General features: G+C 61.9%; 1 protein-coding gene across 3 annotated transcripts in view; it reads left to right on the forward strand.

Annotated features, from left to right (window-relative positions):
• The first annotated feature begins 615 nt into the window (after positions 1-615).
• The window catches only part of CATSPERG (catsper channel auxiliary subunit gamma), a 43449-nt gene continuing 22013 nt past the window's right edge, over positions 616-22051 (forward strand). Inside the window, exons 1-15 of one of the 3 annotated variants that reach the window (XM_089769855.1) lie at positions 616-900; positions 1843-1896; positions 3222-3366; positions 3950-4076; positions 5629-5698; positions 8216-8371; positions 8924-9095; positions 10173-10310; positions 13108-13173; positions 15428-15541; positions 17490-17540; positions 18944-19073; positions 19711-19822; positions 20842-21000; positions 21894-22018. In XM_089769855.1, coding sequence (XP_089625981.1) covers positions 619-900; positions 1843-1896; positions 3222-3366; positions 3950-4076; positions 5629-5698; positions 8216-8371; positions 8924-9095; positions 10173-10310; positions 13108-13173; positions 15428-15541; positions 17490-17540; positions 18944-19073; positions 19711-19822; positions 20842-21000; positions 21894-22018 — 1901 coding nt within the window. In that variant the 5' untranslated portion in view covers positions 616-618. The remainder of the gene's footprint in view (positions 901-1842; positions 1897-3221; positions 3367-3949; positions 4077-5628; positions 5699-8215; positions 8372-8923; positions 9096-10172; positions 10311-13107; positions 13174-15427; positions 15542-17489; positions 17541-18943; positions 19074-19710; positions 19823-20841; positions 21001-21893; positions 22019-22051) is intronic. The other 2 variants (XM_075917953.2, XM_089769856.1) reach the window with 2 other exon arrangements.

The raw sequence follows: 22051 nt of genomic DNA on the forward strand, positions 1-22051 counted from the left end.
TGCCAAGTCACTTTGCAGGGCTGCACTTCCGAAAGGGCCATAGGGTGTGGTGAGTCCCTTGGGTGCGCCGTGCACAGCCTCTCGCTGTAGCTACACGTTCCCAAAGGGCTCTCTGCTGGGCTTTTCCACCAGGCGGTGTCCGTCCCTTTCATAACATCAGACACCCCTCATTCTAGCTGCACTCTGCACATATCGGCAGGGGAGATTTCACATGAAACTCTCTTCCGAAACCTAGAGGATTTCACACACTTAAGTGTCTAAAGACTCCCAAACTATGACCTTCAACTCACTCTGAAACTCCTGACTGCATTTCAGTTCAGGATTTAAACTCTGCTTCCCAAAAATGCACCTGCAGCTTTACTTGGGTATCATGGTGTTGTTCTTCACATCGCTCCCATCCCACACTTCTGTGGTGTTGTGTGCTTTTTAAAACACCTGCTGTGCTCCACCCCAGAGCTGTCTGCAACCATATAAAGAGCTAGTGCCTTTTGTGCAAGATAAAGTTCTGTCTTCTAGAGCAACTAGAGTTGTTGAATTTTAGTGATGCATGAAATAATCCCTGTATCAATTTCTTAGTCAGATGTTTCACTATATCAGGATTAAATATAATTATTCTTAATGAAGTGGATAGAAAACATCATTTTTTTTGTTTATTCTTCAGGGTGCCTGCACAGGAACCAAGAGATGCAGAATATGCAGCATCTCTTTGCCCTGCTGATACTGTGGCACATACCGGTTTGCCTGCTGTTGAAGGACTGCGAGTGGAAAGTTGAGCTCAATGAATTTGATAATCTGGGTGGAGACAAAGCTGTGTTTTTTAGACAGCACCCAGTCACTAGTGTAGCCGCTGTGTTCCAGAATCTCACAGACTCAGCCATAGACCTGAATGACAGGAATTCGGTGAGTGAATTTTTCAGAAAGCTTGAGGGGGGGGGAAGGGGAATGAGGAATATAGAACAGGGCTTGATTCTGCTCTCATGTTGACATCAGCTCTGATCCCGTTGGGCTCCATGCTCCACTTTGTTGCAGGTAAATTTACAAATCAGCAACGTAAGAATAACACTGCTTGAGAACTTACCCAAGCTTGGTTTGAGGCTGTGCATGTTGCATAGTTTGGCATGTGATGCTGACAGTTTGTGTGTTCACGTTTCAGAGGGGTAGCCGTGTTAGTCTGTAACTGGAAAAAAAAAACTTTAAAAAACAATGACTCGTCCTGCAGCACTTTAGAGACTAACAAAAAATCTAGCTGGTATCATGAACTTTTGTGGGCAGAACCTACTTCTTCAGATGAATGGAGTTTAAGGGGTCCAGGTTCCAAATAAATAGCAGACAGAACAGCTAGAAAGTTTTAACTTTTTGAATCCCAGCATCTACTGTCATGCAGTAATTAGTGATTGACCCACCCTATTAGCTGGCTTCCTGCAGCTATGAAAATGTAAATGACTAAAAATAAAAAACCTGCATAAAATAACCATCTGTATTATCCCTCGCAATGATAACCAAATCAAATGCAGATTCTGCCAAGCCTGGTTTTGGCGCTGGGGGCTCCTGGGGTCTGTCCAGCCACTGGGGAAGAGTGTGGCAAGCTGGTTGGATCGGATGTATTTGCAGCTCTGAGAAGCAGAGTGGTCCATGGCCGGAGACTGAGAGTCAGGGTTTGCAGGGTTTATTCCCTGCTCTTCAGATGCCTTGGGCAGTGTGGTAGGGATGGTGGGAAGTGGATGGAGAGCTAGCAGCTGATTTCATCTCAGCCCTGCAACTTGTCTTTGAACTGGAGGGAAAGTCCCAGATAGCCCCTGTCACTCCAAAGTTTCTGAAAAGTCTGCTTCTCCTTTCTGACAGCACTACCTGGGCTTCCCGTACTACCTGAAAATAAACCTGACCTGCACCACTCAGGTACAGTAAAGAGAGGTCCTTGCAATTAGAGTGTGTGGCCGCAAGGGTCTTCGTATACAGCCAGTGCTTTTTTGTGACGGCACCTCCAGATGCAAAACCAGCACCTCCAGTCAGAGCTTACCTGGAAAGAACGGAGTGTACCGGCACCCCTTTGCGCTAATGTCCGACAGCTGGCTGGGCAATGTCTCAAATGGCAATGCCGGCTCCTCCCCGGGTTTTTTGTTTTGCTCAACAACTTTTCCCCTGGAGTACCGGCACCTTTCTTTTTGCAAACAAAGCAGGGTGTGTGGCCACGGCTGGTTTTGAAACTCGATGGCCGTAACTGTGCAACTTTTATGGTACAGATTATGGATAGATTAATTAACACTGGAAAGATTTGCTGTTTTCTTTATATGGCACTTTCAGAGTAGCCCATGACTGGACTCTCACTCGTATAATCTTTTAATTGTCAGAACTGCAGCCACTGTGAATTTGCTATGGCCACAAAAATTCAGTGGCAAACCGTGATTCCAGAAATGACTGAAAAACCAGCCCCACCTGGTGTTCGTTGGAGGTATCTGGCTTAGGCCCCGTCTGGTAGAAGCGCCTTGCTGGCATAGGAACACAGGCCAACAGGACTGGAGAGGCAGTCCTAGTGTGGAGGCAGTGGTGCTGACAGAGCTGTGGTTTGTTATCACCGCCAGCCAGGGAAACAGGCTGCAGTGGGAAAGGCCTGAGTTTGTTGGTAGAGCTGTGTCTGCACTGGAGATGTCTGCTAGCCCGACTCAGTCAGAATCACACCTCTTCACCCGCATGGCCTGGCCTCAGGTACTTCCCTGGTGTCGGCGGCTGCCTTATCTGAGCATGTCTTCATCCCCACAGCACCCCATGAGGCAGGGAAGGGCTATTTCCCCCATTGTAGCGATGGGAAAACTGAGGCATGGATCAGCTAAGGGACCTGCCCAGGGTCACGAGACGTCTGTGACGGAGCCAGGATCTGAACTCATGTCTCCCAATTAAGTCCTTTGCCCAGTCACTAGGCCCCCTTCCTTCCCTCATCTAATGTACTTGTATCTGTCACTCCCAGAGCACTTTGCCACTGAAGGGAAGTGTCCCTGTCCTCGTCTCACGGGGGGAAACTGAGGCATCAAGCAGCAACTTGTCCCGTGCCACTCAGCAAGGCAGTGGCAGAGCAGGGAGTTGGCTCCAGAGTCCCAGGCTAACGTCCCCCCTTCCAAGAACGGCACTAGCAGGCTTCCCACTGAGATTCCATGGGCTCCTCCGAGCTGATGACGGCTGAGCCTCCGCAGCCCCTCAGCATGGCATCCCCTCTTCCCTCCCCCCAGGACGCGGCGATGCTCATTCGCAAGGCCCACCTGACTGGGCTGAGGCCCATTGTGACCGTCACCTTTCAAGAGCCCGTCAACATAGGGCACTGGAAACCGGAGCAGCTGCAGATCGAGATGAAAGCCGCCCCTTACCAGCTCCAGGGTAGTCTGCCTCTGTGCCATTGCCGTGCAAATCCCCGGTTCCCTATGGCTGGGGGCCCAGGGCTGTACCCTCGGCTGCCTCAGAGCGCCTCTGCTCTGGGGCCGAGAGACTAGCCAAGGATCCGGTGCCGCGTTAGCTCCCTTTTGGGGGTTGAGATGGGACTTGCATGACCCACCAGGTTTTGTGCTGAGCCCCTAACCCGCCCTAGGAACCCGCCTGGAGAGACCGGAGTCCGGCTTCTTGCCTTTGGTGGAGGAAGGGAGAGCGGGGCAGGCGCGTGGGGAAGCAGCAGGAGGGACGGGGGAAAGACGGAGAGATGGCTGCCTGGCTGTGGCTGCATTTTGGTGAATGCCAAGGCCCCGGCGTGGGGGGCGCTGGCAACACGGGAGGGGTTGGGGGTGGGCAGAGGAGCCCGGGAGAGGGACTCCTGCAGCTAGCATAAAGGACCCGGATGGGGGAGCAGGTCAAGCCTTGCTGCCCTCCCTCCCCCTCGGCCCCAGGGCATGCCAGAGTGCACCAGTCGGCCTGGCCCCCAGGCTGGCCAGAGGGCCCTGTCCCAGGTCGTGCCTCTGTCCCTCCGCAGGGCCGTGTGGCAGCCAGGAGCTCTGCCGCATGTGCTGGTACACGCCCATGCCCATGACCAACTGGAGCGTGGTGATGAAGGTGCTGGTGAGGAGCAACGGCCTGGGCTTGCAGGTGGACAGCAAGAGGTGAGGGGGCGGGCGTGGCCTGGGCCCTTTGCTCCGCTTGTGCATCGCTCCCTCCCCCCACCAGGGCCTGCCGAGGGGCACAACTGGGCTTCTGCCCTTCCCCCCTCTGGGTGGGCTCCGAGGCAGCCGTGTGAGCGCTGGACGTGGAGCCCACGCACGAGAGAGGCAGGGTCGCCAGGTGTCCGGCTTTAAACCAGACACTCCGGGATTTGAGCTTTCTGTCCGGGAAACAAACTGAGAAATGTCGGGATTGTCTGCTGAAGTTAGTTTTCTTGTGAGTATCGGTACGGAGTTGCTGCTGCCTGAGCGCGTCTAGCAGGCAGGCAGTGCGCAGCTACGCAGGAGAGAGCCGGGGCAGGATGGAATCCCTGGGGCTGGACTCGCTCGTGCTCTGCCGGGACCGTGCGCAGGACGGGCAGCACCCCGGGATCTGTGGGCGCTCAGGCCAGCCCCGCTCCCAGCTGCCGATTCCTTCCCCTCCCAGCCAGCCCTGCTTCCCGTCATCTGGTTCCCTGCTCCTCCAATCTCCCCCTGCCAGCCCTGCTCCCCCTGACTCCCTCCCGGCCAGCCCTGCTTCCTGCTGGCCGGTTCCCCCCTCAATCTTCCCTAGCCAGCCCCTCTTTCCCTGACCCCCTCCTGGCCAGCCCAGCTTCCTGTCATCTGATTCCCCGCCCCCCCCCGATCTCCCACAGCCAGCCCCGCTCCCCTCCCGGCTGCCCCTCTGCCCCCGATCTGAGGTCAAGCGTGTCCAGTATTTTCTTAAGCCATCTGGTAACCCTAGAGAGAGAGTGGGGAGGGGGGTGTATGCAGATGGAGAGACAGATGGGGTGGTGGTGGTATGGGGATAGATAGATAGATAGATAGATAGATAGATAGATAGATAGATAGAGGGGGTGTGTGGGGATAGATAGATGGGGGGATAGATAGATGGGGGGATAGATAGGGTGGATAGGGACAGAGATAGATTTGGGTATAGATGGATCTAGCTATATAAGGGGATAAATAAATGACAAAATTATTCTTCTCCTGATGTACTAAGTATCCACTTACCCTGGGTACCTCTTTCTTTTCTTTTCTTTTCTTTTCTTTTCTTTTCTTTTCTTTTCTTTTCTTTTCTTTTCTTTTCTCGCCCATGTACTCCTGTCTGTCCTGGGCATTTGTCCCACGCTGGGATTAAAGGGGGGTGGTACTCAGTTCCCCATAGGGGATACGAGCCTCCCTGTGAGGAATACGAGGCATCCTGCCTTTCTGCTGTAGACTAGCGCATACCGCTCAGAGCCTAGTCCGGGCTGGGCAGTGCTCAGGGTTCAGTCTTAGCCTCGCCATGGTGCTTCTGCACAGCATGGACTGCTCTTCACAGCTGGTGATTTTAAGGCAGCTGGCCCCCTGTGGAAAGGAAATGGGATCTCCCTGGATGGGGGCTGCCCTGCCCCACCCCACATGACTCGATCCACGCCCACAGGCTGCGTGGAACCCCTGGCCTGGCCACTGTATTGGACAGGAGTCGGGGCAAACAGCCTGCTACAAATCCCTTTCTCTTTGCCGCTCGTAGGTTTTCTGTGAACATCAATGGCTACGTGAAGGAAACTGAGAGTGGTGTCCAGTATTCCGTGGGACGGAAGGTAAATTGTGGGAAAGGGCTGGGCTCTTACCTCATGTGGGTGAGGATGGGATGAGCCCCTAGAGAAGACGAGAAGGTTTAAACCGGAGTAGGAGGAACAGCACCAAGCTCTTCTATGGTGCTTTGCATCTGTAGACTGTGATGGACGGGCCGGGTCTGGGCACAGCTGAGGGCGTTCACTCAGGGCGAATTGCTCAGACTCGGGGCTCCTCACAGCCCCAGACTGGAGACCTTCCCAAATAGGTCACAAACCAGTCCCACCGAGCGCTTCAGCTGCCAACTGGCCTGCAGGAGCCTCACGAGCAAAACCCCTCAGACATCCCGGCTCTTCCTGTGCCCCAATCGGTCCCAGGCCTGCACACAGGTGAGGGGATATAGAACCCAACTTCACCTACCCCGAACGGGTTCTTCCGGTCCCAAGAAACCAGCCACAGTTCCTAGCTCAATTTACTCTCTGGCTCTTACCCACAAGAGCACGCTGGTAATCCTTTAGAATCTAAAATCGAAAGGGTTATTATTAAAAGAAAGAAAAGCACGAGAGTGAGGTTGTTAAGGAGAATGCATTACATGCAGCGAATCCCCCAGTTCTCGACGCAGGCTCTTAGCAGAGATGTTACAAACTGCTATTTTAAAAGTCTCTGGTTACATCCTATGTCAGGACGGGTCCACAGTTCTTTCCGGTTCGTCGTTCCCTGCAAGGCTGCATCTCGGATTCAGAGCAAAACTGAAGACCAAAATGGAGTCTGCCACATGGCATTTTATATCCATCCTGGCATCCTCCTGGCCACAGAAGGTCACATGGTCCATCGACCTCTCCTTGTGTCCCGAGTCAGTCACTTTCCTGAGGTGTGTCCTGGCACCTAGAGATCCATTGTCTCCTTGCTAACTAGCAGAGCCATTGCCTGCGCATTCCTCGCCCATTGCTCAGCCAGACAGAGAATTGTGCAGCACCCTGGAGTCCATGTTCATAATTCCACACACAGGTATTATACAAGTACGGGACTAGAATAGACAGAATCAGCAGCGCAGAAGCTTTCGTTTGACACCTCACATGGCCCCCTTTGTACCAAGTTTTGGGGCAAACACTCCCCAGGGGTGCAGCAGTGATCTGGCTGCTCCCCTTAAAATCCAGTAACGTGACATAGACCTCCAAGTGCTTTCTCCCCGTTGTAGAGACAGGAAACTGAGGCATGGAAGGGGGAACATGGCAGGCTGAGCAGAGCCAGGAATAGGTTCCACATCGGCTGAGTGCCAGTCTAGGGCTGTAATCACTTGGCAATGCTGCCTGTCTACCACGCCTGGCTGGACGTCTGGCCACTTATCCAGGCAGCTGGCTGGTGCCGATGGCCATGTTGCCAGAGCTTCTCGGCTGCTCTTGGTCCCCGTGCCAGCTAAATCAGAGCTGGCTGGGGTGCTGGGCAGGCTATAGCCATGCACTGCGACGGACCCTTCGCCCTAAGAGCACTGGTGCAGCCGCTCTGTGCCCATGGGAGAGAGCTCCCCTGTGGCCGGCCAGAGACGCTCTCACCTTCCAGCAGCCACCCTTGCGCCCCACCTTGCAGCTCCCCAGCCCTGTGTTCTGCGGCTGCCCTGCTGAGAGGCAGGGGCTCCGTCTCCCTCTGCACCAGGGCTCACTTGTCCCAGTGACTGGCTTTGCCAGAGCAGATTTTCCATTGGCAGGGGCTGGCCAAGCCAGTCCTTTTACTGACCCCTTCAGGCTCCGGCACGGCCCTGAGAGCAAACAGGCCTCCCACCCACCTGGCTAGTTGTCTGACATAGGAGGGAAACCGAGGCACGCATCGGCTTCAGAAAGCTATTCCGGACCCTTCCCACTTCGGCACAGCAAAGCCGCTCGGTCTGCACCCCGCCACAGTGCTCTCTGTCCCGTGGGGCAGAGAAAGGGCTGGAAAACCTGAGCCCCGAGGAAAGGCTGGAAGAACTGGGCGTGTGGTCTCCAAAAGAGGAGACCAAGAAGGGACATGACAGCAGCTTCCAAGTGCCTAAAAGGAGGAGGGAGAAAATTCATTCTCCTTCACCTCTGAGGCTAGGCCAGGCGGCAAGGGGCTCACACTGCAGCAAGGGAGGTTGAGGTTGGACATGAGGAAAAACCTCCTGCCTGTCGGGGGTGAATCACCGGAACACACTTCCCACGGGGGCTGCGGAATCTCTGGAGATCTTCAAGAGCAGGTGAGACAGACACCTGTCAGGGATGGGCCAGACGGTGCTCGGCAGGGTGAGGGCGGGGGGCTGGACTCGACGCCTCTTGAGACCCCTTCCCATTCTAGGATTCTATGGGGCTGGGCTCAGCCCCCCCCCCCCCCCGGGGCAAGATGTCCTGCCCGGGCAGGTGGGGAGAGTTGTGGTGTTGGGGCTGCGGAGGGCGTTTGGGGCCCTCTCTTTGGGGCCAGGAGGAGAGGTGGCTGTGGCCGCGAAGGAGGAGAAGGCTGCTGGCCTGTGCTTTTGGTCTCCCCTACATTTGGGGGTGCCCATGGCAGGACGCTTGGCCCCGCTGCTCTAGGTCAGCACGCTGAGGAACCTGATGTTGCTGCGCAGCCCATCCCGTCCCATCTGGGCCACCTTCAATCACGCCCCCGTGCTGCTGCTGGGGGGATTCTCCGCTTACAAAATCGTCCTGGTGTCCGACTCGGAGTTTGCGGATTTCACCTTCTTGGAGGTAAAGGGCCGGGATGGGGGTGGGTCCCTGTGCCAGGCGCCAGGCGCAGCTCCCTTCTCTTGCCGTTGAGGTAGGAAGGACGTGGGGCAGGTTTTCCCCGGCGCTGGCAGGCCCAGAGGGCCGTGTCGGAGCCCTTGTCTGGCGCAGTGTCGTGTGCACACGCTCGCAGTGTGCCTCCGCTGGGCTCGGTACGAGAGCAGGACGGGAGAGTGAGGCAGGAGTCTGGGGATCCGGACTCCTGGGTTCCATTGCTGTGCCTGGAAGGGGGGGAAGCCTAGTGGTGAGAGCGTCAGGACGGCCGTGTTCTGTTCCCCGAGCCAGGGAGGAGTGTGATCTAGTTGGAAGAGGTGTGTGGTGAGACAGCCCTGCACACGCTTCCCTGTATGCTGGGTCTTGGGCGGCAGCCAGGAGAGATCACATGTTGCCCAGCTGATTCGCAGAGCGGCCACAGCCACAAGCCCTGGGAGCTTTACCGCGGATTGAAATGGGAGCGGGGTCGGCCCCTAGCTGAGATCAGACCCTGGCTCGCTGCCCCTCCTCTCTTTGCTTCAGGTGGGGGTTGACAACTGCTGGATCGGGTCCCTCAACTGCCCCGTGTCTGTGTTCTCCTCTGCCATCTCCGACACCATCGCCACGGAGCAAATGCTCTTCGTCCGCCAGAACCAGCTGATCTACTCCTTGGCTGGGAACTACGCGACCCTTTCGCCTCGCCCGCCGGGGACTGGTAAGGGCAGCGGGAGGCTGGGAGCCACGCGACCCTTTCGCCTCGCCCGCCGGGGGCTGGTAACGGCAGCGGGAGGCTGGGAGCCACGTGACCCTTTCGCCTCGCCCGCCGGGGACTGGTTAGGGCAGCGGGAGGCTGGGAGCCACACGACCCTTTCGCCTCGCCCGCCGGGGCCTGGTAAGGGCAGCGGGAGGCTGGGAGCCACGTGACCCTTTCGCCTCGCCCGCCGGGGACTGGTAAGGGCAGCGGGAGGCTGGGAGCCACGCGACCCTTTTGCCTCGCCCGCCGGGGACTGGTAAGGGCAGACGGAGGCTGGGAGCCACGCGACCCTTTCGCCTCGCCCGCCGGGGACTGGTAAGGGCAGCGGGAGGCTGTGAGCCACGTGACCCTTTCGCCTCGCCCGCTGGGGGCTGGTAAGGACAGACGGAGGCTGGGAGCCACTCGACCCTTTCGCCTCGCCCGCCGGGGGCTGGTAAGGGCAGACAGAGGCTGGGAGCCACGTGACCCTTTCGCCTCGCCCGCTGGGGGCTGGTAAGGGCAGACGGAGGCTGGGAGCCACGCGACCCTTTCGCCTCGCCCGCCGGGGACTGGTAAGGGCAGCGGGAGGCTGGGAGCCACACGACCCTTTTGCCTCGCCCGCCGGGGACTGGTAAGGGCAGACGGAGGCTGGGAGCCACGCGACCCTTTCGCCTCGCCCGCCGGGGGCTGGTAAGGGCTGACAGAGGCTGGGAGCCACGCGACCCTTTTGCCTCGCCCGCCGGGGGCTGGTAAGGGCAGCGGGAGGCTGGGAGCCACGTGACCCTTTCGACTCGCCCGCCGGGGGCTGGTAAGGGCTGACAGAGGCGGCCCGGACCCATCAGCTTCCCCCCTGGAGACAGGTCTGGTGGTTGGGGAACAGGCCGGGGAGGTGGCAAAGGCGCAGAGCTCCCTGGCAACTTGGACACCCTCCTCCTCGGGGCCCGTTCCCTGGCGCACGCAGGTGTGGGATCCCAGGCGGCCCTTGAGGGCCGGGCTGCGGGACGTCTGGCTGCCACAGTGGCGGGGCCGTGGCCGTCCCTGAGTGGCTCCTCTCTGCAGCCGCCTGGACCCGGGTGCTGCCCAACATGTGCGTGTCAAAGCTGAACCCCGTGTTCTTCCCCCACAACGACTCCGAGTACGTGATGGCTCTCGGCAGTGGCTCAGAGGAGGGAGTCGTCTTCCTGGGCACCATCCGAGGTACGTGCAGGCCGGGAGCGCTGCCGGGGCGCCCCGGCTGTGGGCCTGACTCCGCCCAGCGACTGGAGCTGCCCCTTCAGGGGCTTTCTCCCCTACCTGGTGGGCTGGTAGCTGGGGAGAGGCGCCCGCTCTGCATACAGATAACTGGCAGCTCTCAAAGTTTTGCTGTTTCTGTTGCTTCTGGGGACTGTTGTTATTATTGTGTCTCCTGTGTGTGGCCCCAAGTGAGGTCAGGGCCCGTCGGGCCGGGCGCCCCCAGACCCCAGCCGAGATCAGGGCCCGTCGGGCCGGGCACTGCCCAGTCCCCAGCCGAGATCAGGGCCCATCGGGCAGGGCGCCCCCAGACCCCGGCCGAGATCAGGGCCCGTCGGGCCGGGCGCCCCCAGACCCCGGCCGAGATCAGGGCCCGTCGGGCCGGGCGCCCCCAGACCCCGGCCGAGATCAGGGCCCGTCGGGCCGGGCGCCCCCAGACCCCGGCCGAGATCAGGGCCCGTCGGGCCGGGCACTGCCCAGTCCCCAGCCGAGATCAGGGCCCATCGGGCAGGGCGCCCCCAGACCCTGGCCGAGATCAGGGCCCATCGGGTCGGGCACTGCCCCGTCCCCAGCCGAGATCAGGGCCCGTCGGGCCGGGCGCCCCCAGACCCTGGCCGAGATCAGGGCCCATCGGGTCGGGCACTGCCCCGTCCCCAGCCGAGATCAGGGCCCGTCGGGCCGGGCACTGCCCAGTCCCCAGCCGAGATCAGGGCTTGTCAAGCTGGGCACCGCTCAGACACCAGCCGAGATCAGGCCCGTCGGGTCGGGCACTGCCCCGTCCCCAGCCGAGATCAGGGCTTGTCAAGCTGGGCGCCGCTCAGACACCAGCCGAGATCAGGGCCCGTCGGACTGGGTGTGACGGCGCGTTGGGGTTTCCCATCTCCTGCACCCTGTAATGGCCCGGACAGACTCCGCCAGCCGGTAGAACAGGGGAGTTTATTGCCTTTCCAGGATACAGCCCAGCACAGATGGGATCTGGTTCCAGGGCAGGCCTAGGATGCCTCAGCCCCCTGGAGATGGGGGAGCCTGGGCCCCTAAATCCCAGCCCGTTGCCTAGGCTGCTTCCTCCATGATACTAGACAGAAAATAAAAAAAAGTCTCTCCCAGCCCTGCCCCCCAGCCAGGTGCTGGTCTCCGCCCTCCTCCCTTTGTCTCTCCCTGGGAGGCTGAGCAGGGGTGTCTGGGTTAATCCACATTGGGAGAGTCAGTGAGAATCTCCCATCCCAGCGCAGGGGGAGAGGGGAACCAGGGTACAGAGCAGACACCCCCCCACTATGTCACACTGGGCACCGCTCAGACACCAGCCGAAACCAGGGCCCGTCGGGCCGGACGCCTCCCAGACGCCAGCCGAGATCAGGGCCCGTCGGGCTGGGCGCCCCCAGACCCCGGCCGAGATCAGGGCCCGTCGGGCCGGGCGCCCCCAAACCCCACCGAGATCAGGGCCCGTTGGGCCGGGAGCCCCCAGACCCCGGCCGAGATCAGGGCCCGTTGGGCTGGGCGCCCCCAGACCCCGGCCAAGATCAGGGCCCGTTGGGCTGGGCGCCCCCAGACCCCGGCCGAGATCAGGGCCCGTCGGGCCGGGCGCCCCCAGACCCCGGCCGAGATCAGGGCCCGTCGGGCTGGGCGCCCCCAGACCCCGGCCGAGATCAGGGCCCGTCGGGCCGGGCGCCCCCAAACCCCACCGAGATCAGGGCCCGTTGGGCCGGGAGCCCCCAGACCCCGGCCGAGATCAGGGCCCGTTGGGCTGGGCGCCCCCAGACCCCGGCCGAGATCAGGGCCCGTCGGGCCGGGCGCCCCCCAGACCCCCCCGAGATCAGGGCCCGTCGGGCCGGGCGCCCCCAAACCCCCCCGAGATCAGGGCCCGTCGGGCCGGGCGCCCCCAAACCCCCCTGAGATCAGGGCCCGTCGGGCCGGGCGCCCCCAGACCCCCCCAAGATCAGGGCCCGTCGGGCCGGGCGCCCCCAAACCCCCCTGAGATCAGGGCCCGTCGGGCCGGGCGCCCCCAGACCCCCCCGAGATCAGGGCCCGTCGGGCCGGGCGCCCCCAGACCCCCCCGAGATCAGGGCCCGTCGGGCCAGGCGCCCCCAGACCCTCCCAAGATCAGGGCCCGTCGGGCCGGGCGCCCCCAGACCCCCCCGAGATCAGGGCCCGTCGGGCCGGGCGCCCCCAGACCCCCCCGAGATCAGGGCCCGTCGGGCCGGGCGCCCCCAGACCCCCCCGAGATCAGGGCCCGTCGGGCCAGGCGCCCCCAGACCCTCCCAAGATCAGGGCCCGTCGGGCCGGGCGCCCCCAGACCCCCCCGAGATCAGACACACTGAGACAAGGCAGACGTAGAAGTGACTTGCAGGTGGGGAACTGAGGCCCTGGCAGACGCAGTGACTAGCCAAGGGCCACGCGGGGAGTGTGTGGCCAAGCCGGCAGGGACGCCAGACCTCCTGGGTCCCTGCTGAGCCTCCAAGCTGGGATTCCTACTGTGCCTTAGTGGGGGGCCAGCTTAGGGGCTGAGCCAGCTTGCATGGGATTGTGGCCATTGGCGGCGGTGACTGGGCGGGGGTTCACGAGGCCACCAGCCATGTCACTCCCCCAGCCTGGAGAAGGGCCAGGACAACCCCTTGCTGCCTCAGGCCCCATCGCTACCCATCCCTCTCCTCCCCCACCCTGTCTCTGCCCCCAGCGCATTAGCGGGGCTGGAGGTGCGGCAGTGGGGTCGCCCCGGCCTCTGGCCTGTTCGGCTGCAACCCTGCAGCTGCTCTCTCCCCTGCAGACGGAGCGGTGCAGTTTTCAGAACTACGCACGGCGGAGAGGGAGACAGTGTGCATGTGTCTGAAGAGTGAGTGCTCCTCGCGGGACCCTCGCCCGGCCAGGCGGGACAGCCAGGTTCTCTTCCCCACTCCAGAAAGGGAGTGGCACCTAGTGGTTGCAGCAGGGTGCCCGGAGGCTGTCAGGACTCCTGTGCCCATTTTCAGCCTAACCACTGACCTGGGGGGCAAGAGCCTCACTGCTAAGCCCCTGAGGCTGGGGTACAGTCTGGAACACTGGCGCAGTTCAGGGGCGCTGGGAGCAGTTCAGGGGCGCTGGGCGCAGTTCGGGGACATGGCACAGTTCGGGGACACTGGGCGCAGTTCAGGGACATGGCGCAGTTCAGGGACGCTGGGCGTAGTTCGGGGACACTGGGTGCAGTTCAGGGACACTGGGTGCAGTTCAGGGACATGGCGCAGTTCAGGGACGCTGGGCGCAGTTCGGGGGCGCTGGGTGCAGTTCGGGGACACTGGGCGCAGTTCGGGGGCGCTGGGTGCAGTTCAGGGACGCTGGGCGCAGTTCAGGGACACTGGGAGCAGTTCGGGGGTGCTGGGTGCAGTTCGGGGACATGGCGCAGTTCGGGGACATGGCGCAGTTCGGGGGCGCTGGGCGCAGTTCGGGGACACTGGGTGCAGTTTGGGGATACGGTGCAGTTCGGGGACGCTGGGCGCAGTTCGGGGGTGCTGGGTGCAGTTCGGGGACACTGGGCACAGTTCGGGGACACTGGGCGCAGTTCGGGGACATGGTGCAATTTGGGGACACGGTGCAGTTCGGGGGCGCTGGGTGCAGTTCGGGGGCGCTGGGCGCAGTTCGGGGACACTGGGCGCAGTTTGGGGACATGGTGCAGTTCGGGGACACTGGGCGCAGTTTGGGGACGCTGAGCGCAGTTCGGGGACACTGGGCGCAGTTCGGGGGCGCTGGGAGCAGTTCGGGGACACTGGGCGCAGTTCGGGGACGCTGGGCGCAGTTCGGGGGCGCTGGGAGCAGTTCGGGGACACTGGGCGCAGTTCGGGGGCGCTGGGCGCAGTTCGGGGACATGGTGCAGTTTGGGGACACTGGGCGCAGTTTGGGGGCGCTGGGCGCAGTTTGGGGATGCTGGGCGCAGTTTGGGGACGCTGGGCGCAGTTCGGGGGCGCTGGGCGCAGTTTGGGGGCGCTGGGCGCAGTTTGGGGACATGGAGCAGTTCGGGGGCGCTGGGCGCAGTTCGGGGGCGCTGGGTGCAGTTCGGGGGCGCTGGATGCAATTCGGGGGCACTGGGCGCAGTTCGGGGACGCTGGGCGCAGTTTGGGGACGCTGGGCGCAGTTCGGGGACGCTGGGCGCAGTTCGGGGGCGCTGGGTGCAGTTTGGGGACATGGAGCACTTCGGGGGCGCTGGGCGCAGTTTGGGGGCGCTGGGCGCAGTTCGGGGGCGCTGGGCGCAGTTTGGGGACGCTGGGTGCAGTTTGGGGACATGGAGCAGTTCGGGGACACGGTGCAGTTCGGGGACACGGTGCAGTTTGGGGGCGCTGGGCGCAGTTCGGGGGCACTGGGCGCAGTTTGGGGACATGGTGCAGTTCGGGGGCGCTGGGCGCAGTTCGGGGGCACTGGGCGCAGTTCGGGGGCGCTGGGCGCAGTTTGGGGACTCTGGGTGCAGTTCGGGGGCGCTGGGCGCAGTTCGGGGGCGCTGGGCGCAGTTTGGGGACGCTGGGCGCAGTTTGGGGACGCTGGGCGCAGTTCGGGGACACGGTGCAGTTCGGGGACACGGTGCAGTTTGGGGGCGCTGGGCGCAGTTTGGGGACGCTGGGCGCAGTTCGGGGACGCTGGGCGCAGTTCGGGGGCGCTGGGCGCAGTTTGGGGACGCTGGGCACAGTTCGGGGGCGCTGGGCGCAGTTTGGGGACGCTGGGCGCAGTTTGGGGACGCTGGGCGCAGTTCGGGGACACGGTGCAGTTCGGGGACACGGTGCAGTTTGGGGGCGCTGGGCGCAGTTCGGGGGCACTGGGCGCAGTTTGGGGACATGGTGCAGTTCGGGGGCGCTGGGCGCAGTTCGGGGGCACTGGGCGCAGTTCGGGGGCGCTGGGCGCAGTTTGGGGACTCTGGGTGCAGTTCGGGGGCGCTGGGCGCAGTTCGGGGGCGCTGGGCGCAGTTCGGGGGCGCTGGGCGCAGTTCGGAGACACCGGCTGTATAACGCCGTGAGGAGTTACACCAGCATAGGAGACAGTCGCTTGCCCGAGATCATCGAGGTGTTTCGAAAGAGCCAGTTGAGAAGATTTTGCTACCCTCTCTCTCGATCTCTCTCCACTCCCAGTTGCCTGCAGCGTGCTCTGGGCCGTCTACATCACGGAGGAGAACTTGATTGTGCTGCTGGTGCAGGAGAGGCAGCGGGACCAGTCCCTTTACCACATCGTGGGCTACGACCGAGGTGAGCGGTCGTCCCGGAGCCAGCCACTGCCAATCAGCCTCATTCCATCCCAGGCTGTGGAGCGGTGCTGAGGCCCACGTGCTGTGCATGGAATCCGGAGGAGGGCTGTGTCTGGGGTGGGCTCGCAGTGGGCACTGGTTAACTCAGGTGTGAGGGTCTAATCCAGGGGTGGGCAAACACCTGATCCGGCTCCTGCGGGTTAGCCCTGGCAGGCCGCTGCCGCTGCATTTACCTGCGCTCTGCAGCTACGGGCAGGGCTGTGGATCGCAGGTCGAGCCAGCAGGGGCTGTGGGAAGTGGTGTCCCTGTCCACGCCGCTTCCCGCAGCTCCCATTGGCCCAGAAAGGCGATCCGCAGCCAATGGGAGCAGCAGTCACCCTTACCTGCGGCAGCCTGCCAGGGGCTAACCCTGGGGAACCACCCTCGTAGCGCCCTGCCCTGGTGTGACGGCACGTTGGGGGTTCCCCGTCTCCTGCACCCTGAAATGGCACAAACAGACTGTACCAGCCGGTGGAATTGAGGGTGGTTTATTGCTCCTCCAGCACAGCGCAGCACAGATGTAATCTGGTTACAGGAACTGGGCTAGGATGCCTCAGGCCCCCTTGAGATGGGGGAGACTGGGCCCCTAAAACTCCAGCTCCTCTCCCTAGGCTGTCTCATCCATCCTCACAGATAGCCACCAACCAACTAACTAAATTCTCTTCCAGCCCTGCCCCCGCAGTCAGGGCAGCATTCCACCTTCCTTTGTTCCTCTCCATGGGGGGTGTCTGGCCCCTGGCTCAACAAGTTTGGCATTACCTCTGCCTAGCGAGGTTTTCCCTGCTGGGTCTTGCTCCAGACAGCAGGGGTCACCACAGCCCAGCAATTACCCCCACTACGTCACACCTGGTCTAGCAGTTGGACCCTGGGGGAGGACCAAATGGCTCAGGCTGCTTGTCCTGCCTAGGCTGTTGGTTCAAATCCAGCACCGGTCAGTGTCGAATGAAGCTGACCAGCCTTGAATGAAGGGCCTGGCCAAGAGCCACCCCTCCTGTCACCACAGACAGCGCCAGCGGCAGCACAGGGCCACGTGCCGAGCAGTGACAGGGTGTCACCCGCCCAGGGGTGTCGACACTGCAGTGCGGGGAGTGATGGCAGCTTGGGCAGACACACGCTCGCAGGGCCAGGAGCAGCACGCAGATGTGCTGGGTACACGCTTCCCACGCGATCTTGGGCAGGTCACTTGGCTGCTCTGTGCCTCAATCTCCCTGTCTACCCAATGGCTGGGGTGGGGCTAAACACATGGGCAGCGTCTACACTGGCATGATTTTCTGGAAATGCTTAAAACGGAACAGTTTTCCGTTATAAGTATTTCTGGAAAAAGCGCGTCTACATTGGCAGGATGCCCTTCTGGAAAAGCACTTTTTCCGGAAAAGCGTCCGTGCCAAAGTAGACGCGCTTTTCCGCAAAAAAGCCCCAATCGTCATTTTCATGATCGGGGCTTTTTTGCAGAAAAGAAATCTGTGCTGTCTACACTGGCCCTTTTCCGGAACAGTTTTCCGGAAAAGGACTTTTGCCCGAACGGGAGCAGCATAGTTTTTCCGGAAAAGCACTGCTGATTTTACAGTAGATCGTCAGTGCTTTTCCGGAAGTTCAAGGGGCCAGTGTAGACAGCTGGCAAGTTATTCCGGAAAAGCGGCTGATTTTCCGGAATAAGTGGCCAGTGTCAGGGGCAGATGACCGTTTTGCGGGGCCCCGGGCAGCCTAATTCCGCGGGGCCCCCATTTGCCACGGCGCGTGCGCGGGGCTTTCTGAAGCGCGGGGCCCAGAGCGGCCGCCCCGTTCGCCCTGCCCTATATCCGCCCCTGGCCAGTGTAGACACAGCCATGAGGATTTGGGTTCCGTGGTGGCAGGCAGAGTCCCCTAGTGGCAGAGTGTAACTTGGCCTTCCCGTGTTTGTTTGCTCACAGATAAGGCAACTTTCCAGGTACTGTTCCGCCTCCCTCGCTTTGTGCCCAAAGGTAAGAACTCGCCTCGGAACGTTCCAACGGGCTTTGATGGGGGGGGCTTCCGTCCTGTGGCTGTATGTGGCCCACCAAGCCACTGGATCTGCCCCGCGGGCCACCTGATCTAGTCCACGGGCTGCCCCTTCCCCCACGGGGACCTCGGGCACAGAGCAGCCAGGCATTGCAGAGCCTCTCTGCGCCGCTTTAAGCAGGTAGCCGCTCCCTGTGGGTCTCTGCTCTGGGTGCCAGAGGGGAGGGGGAGGAAACTGGCCAATGGAAGTGGAGAAATCGTGCTGGGGGCGGAGGCAGCGTGCGAAGCCTCCCCTGTCTCCGGCCTCTGGAGAGAGGTAGGCACCATTCAGAGATCCTGGGAAAGTGCAGCCAGCTCTCGTAGGGCCTCCCCCCGCCAGCCCAGAGCAGGGTGGTTCCCTCCAGGGCTCTGTCCAGCCTCTCCCGCTCAGTCTGCTCTGCTCCGAATGGCAGCAGGCCGCCGTGCGCCTGGGATTTCAGGGTCCCCGGGGGCAGTGCAGGGGTAGGGTTACACTGCAAACTGCCTGTTTATTCGGGCATGCCCTCAGGGAAAGCACATGGACCCTGCATGGCTGCTCTGCTCAGGGTGGAGGGGGCCTTAATTCGAATTCACTGAGTTCCCGGCCAAAGTGAAACCAGAGTCAGGCCTGGGCTGCTCACCGGCTTGGCCGTGCCCAGCGCTGTAGCGCCAGACGCTGCGCTTGTGCCCGTAATGCGGCTGCGGCCTCCACGTTTTGGCTAATCCACGGTAGGGATGAGTGTGGCCGTACTTGCCCTGGCGTCCCCGGGCAGGCCAAGGTGCTCTCCCTGCGGGGTGTGTCCCTGGAGACGTGGACTGGAACTAGCCGCAGGTTGGACCTCTCCGGGCCGGCGCCCTCGGGGCGTGACCAGTTCCCAACCTGAGGATTTGCTGGACCACGGGAGTGGCATTGCCCGCTGCTCCCTGGCTCTGAGAAGGCATCTAGGGGCAAACCAGAGCTGAGTAATGGCCCAGACCCTGGGAGCCAGGCCTGGTGGCTGGATGCAACCCTTATGGGACTGCGAGAAACTTGGCCAGCCCGGTGAAAAACGGCACCCGGCTAATTCAAATACTCCCGGGAGAGGGGTGTTTCCGGAGCAGGGAGGGCCGGGCTCGAGCTGTGCACACGGCCCCTCGTCTGCCCCGGATTTGCTCGCCTCCCAGGCCTCGCTCCCCACGTTCCACTCCCGCAGCCCCGCGGCAAGCCCCTAGCTCCCAGCACTGGGGCCCGGCTGCATTGTGAGCGCTCTGGGCACGCGCTGGTGGCCTGCATCCGCCCCGCCCGTTCTCAGCTGCTTCCGTAACAGGCCTAAGGCCGCCTGGCCCGCGGGGAGCCCAGCAAAGCCACTTCCCCGCCTTCCTTTGGCAGACACGGAGAAAGGGTTTGTGATGCTGTTGGGGCTGGAAGAATACACGGATTCCGCCCTGGTCCCCAGGGGCTTGTCCTATAACCCGTTCAGCGGCATCTTCTACATCTGGGGCAACGTGATCTTACAAAGGTGGGGGCTCGCTGGTTGCCGGGCAGGGTTCAGCGCGGTGACCTCAGTTGGCCTTTTCGGCCGGGCCCGATCCCTCCACCGGCCCTGGCCCCCTTCCCCATGCACACGAGGCGGGACGGGCTCTTGTTGGGCAGGGGCCGCCTTAGGCCAGTCACCCCGGCCAGCGCCTTGGAGGTGGGGGCCTGAGCCCAGGACTAGGGTGTTGGGGGCATAATCCCAGGATGCCACAGCCGTGTCCTGCAGCCGGGATCTTACAACCCAAGGCTGAGCTCTCCCAGAGATGAGAGATTCTGGGGGTGCAGCCGGAGTGTCCTAAAGCCCCCCCACCCGTCTGCTTTGGACACCAGCCCCGGAGCGCTGGACCCGTTCTGATCTCGGGGGCACCAGCCGGCGAGGTCACTCCGGGGGCCGTCCCCTCCCACACAGAACCGGCACCCGGCTCTTCCCCTGCAGCCGAAATGGCGCAGCCCGAGCCTCGCCGGCAGAGCAAGACAAAGACGCAGGGGTGCCAATGCCCATGTGACTCATCAGGGTGCAGGCTGGAGGGGCCGCTGGCCGGGAGCAGGGCCAGGTCCCGGGCCGGCTCTCGGTCGGGACTCCTGTGACCTCTCCAGCTGGCCCTGCGCTTTCCTTGCAGCTACGACCTGGTTAATTACATCCATCTCTCGGACTTCCCCCGGCGATCCCACATCAACTACTTCATTCTGTCCTACGCGGGCGAGTTCGTGTGTGTGACGCAGTCGGAGGAGGTAGGCCGCTGTGGCTCGTGGGTGGAGCTGCCGGCACTTCACTTGCCTGGAGGCAGCGTGGCCTAGGGGCTAGTTCCCGGGCCTGGGGTGAGCTCAGCTGTGTTCTAGGGGGTACACGGCCGCTCTGCCCCTGCCCGCTGTCTCGGGCTCAGGCTAGGGGGCTGTTTCACTGCTGGCTTGAGGCGGGGAAGGTCCCAGAGCCTGGGCGCCAGGAAGTCTGCACTGTGGTGGAGCCAGCCAAGGGTTTTCCTTCCCCCTCGGTAAAATGGGGTGAATGGGATGGCCCTGCGCTGAGAGCTAGTGAGGAATGGGTCTGTACGCTCATCACTGGTGTGGCAAAAGTGAACAAGGAAAAGTTATTGACTCATTCCCACACTATAAGAACGAGGGGTCACCCAAGGAAATGAACAGGCGGCAGGTTTCAAGCAAACCAAAGGAAGTTTTTCTTCACTCAGTGCAGTTAACCTGTGGAACTCCTTGCCAGAGGATGTTGTGAAGACTGGGACTGAACAGGGGCCAAACAAGAGCTAGCTAGATTCATGGAGGCTAGGCCCATCAACGGCTATTAGCCAGACTGGGTAGGAATGGCGTGCCCAGCCTCTGTCTGGGATGGATGACAAGGGAGGGATCACGTGAGGATTCCCTGTTGTGTCACCTCCCTCCGGGGCGCCTGGCGCTGGCCACTGTGGGCAGACAGACACTGGGCTGGATGGGCCTTTGGTCTGGCTAAGCTGATGTTCTTCTGGGTGGTGTAGCCCCTTGCGAGGGCGCCAGGACGCGGCTCACTAGTCTGCCCCCGCCCGCATGGCTAGCGCAAGGCCCGGCACAGAGCGCCTGGCGCTCCGAACCCAGGAGTCCTGCGGGGGCTGCACTTGGCTGAAGAGAGCTCGGGCAGGGGGGCGGTCCCTTAGAGCCAGCTGCCGTCTCAGCAGGGGCCGCGGGGAGCCCCTCTGGAAAGCCCTCCGCAGGGAGCCTGCCGAGATCTGGGCTCTTCAGGCTGGTGCCCTTTGGCTCTCTAGATCTGGTTTGCAGTGGAAGGCAGCTCTGCCATCAGTCGCCTGTACCCCTCCGAGGCCTGGAGCGTGTACCTCAGCCTGCAGCTCATGAGCGGGTCCAAGGACTTCGGCTTCAACGAGACGTTTGTGAGCCTCTTCTTTAACGAGGACGGGCTGCAGCAGGTGAGGGGGGCCGGCTGGCTCCCGCGGGGTTAACTCCACCGTGCTGCCAAGCGGAGGGACTCCATTTGCACCGTGGGGCTACCCCTGACTGGCACCCGTGTAGATGAGATCGGAAGTGAGAGGCACCTCCAGGGCTCGCGCCGGGAGGGCTGCCCAGCTGCCCCACTGCAAGAGGCATGGCCAAGTGGCCCATTTCCACACAGGTCTGAGCCCGATTCCCGCTTGGATCCCAGAGCCTCCCGCCAGCCCCTGCCCTGTGCAGCCTGAAACCTGCCAGACCCGCTGTTCACCCCTCCACTGGTGCCAGGCTGAGCTGAGCTTCCCTCGCTCTCCGGGTAGCTGGTGAATCAGGAAAGACACCCCTCCCCCTGCCCAAGGGGCTGTGACCGTCTCTGAGCCGGGCAGCCAGGCTAGGATCCCGGCCCATGCGCCTGTCCTGGAGTAGCTGTCGTGCTGCCTCCGCTCTCCCGGCCCACTGGGAGCCAGACGCTGCTTCTGAGCAAAGCCCCAGGCCTGCCTCTGAGTCCTCCTGGGCCTACGACTCAGTTTCCCTTCCTGAGTGCGCTGCGGATTTACGCCGGGGTATTGCCGGAGCCCCACGAGCCCCGGCTGGGGCCAGCCAGAGAGCGTCTAAGAACAGCCTCCCCTGTCAGTAGCTTCTGGCCACTGAGGAGCAGATGGTGGCCAGGTGACCGGGGTTGCCTGGAAGCTGGGCGCTCAGGCGGCTCAGGAGTCATTCGGGTGCTGCCCAGCTGATGAGCAGTGCATGCCTGGCCGGCAGCCTGTGTTTCTCCTGGTGGTGCACATCCACACAGGCCTCGGTGCACGTCGCAAAATGTATTCCGCACAGGGCTGGAAACAGTTCGATTTCCTGCCCTCGCCTCTCGTTTCAGCTGGTTTACATAAGGGATGGAGACAAGGAGAAGGAGGGAAAGCTAATCAAGAGGAACTTCCCTGTCCATTATATCCTGACCTACCAGCAGCTCATCTACAGCCAGTACCGCTCCGTTTATTTCAAGTGAGTCGCGATATGGGCTGGCCGGGGGCAAAG

Source organism: Pelodiscus sinensis, chromosome 18, assembly GCF_052426305.1.
Source record: "Pelodiscus sinensis isolate ZL-2025 chromosome 18, ASM5242630v1, whole genome shotgun sequence".
NCBI classification, from domain to species: domain Eukaryota; kingdom Metazoa; phylum Chordata; order Testudines; family Trionychidae; genus Pelodiscus; species Pelodiscus sinensis.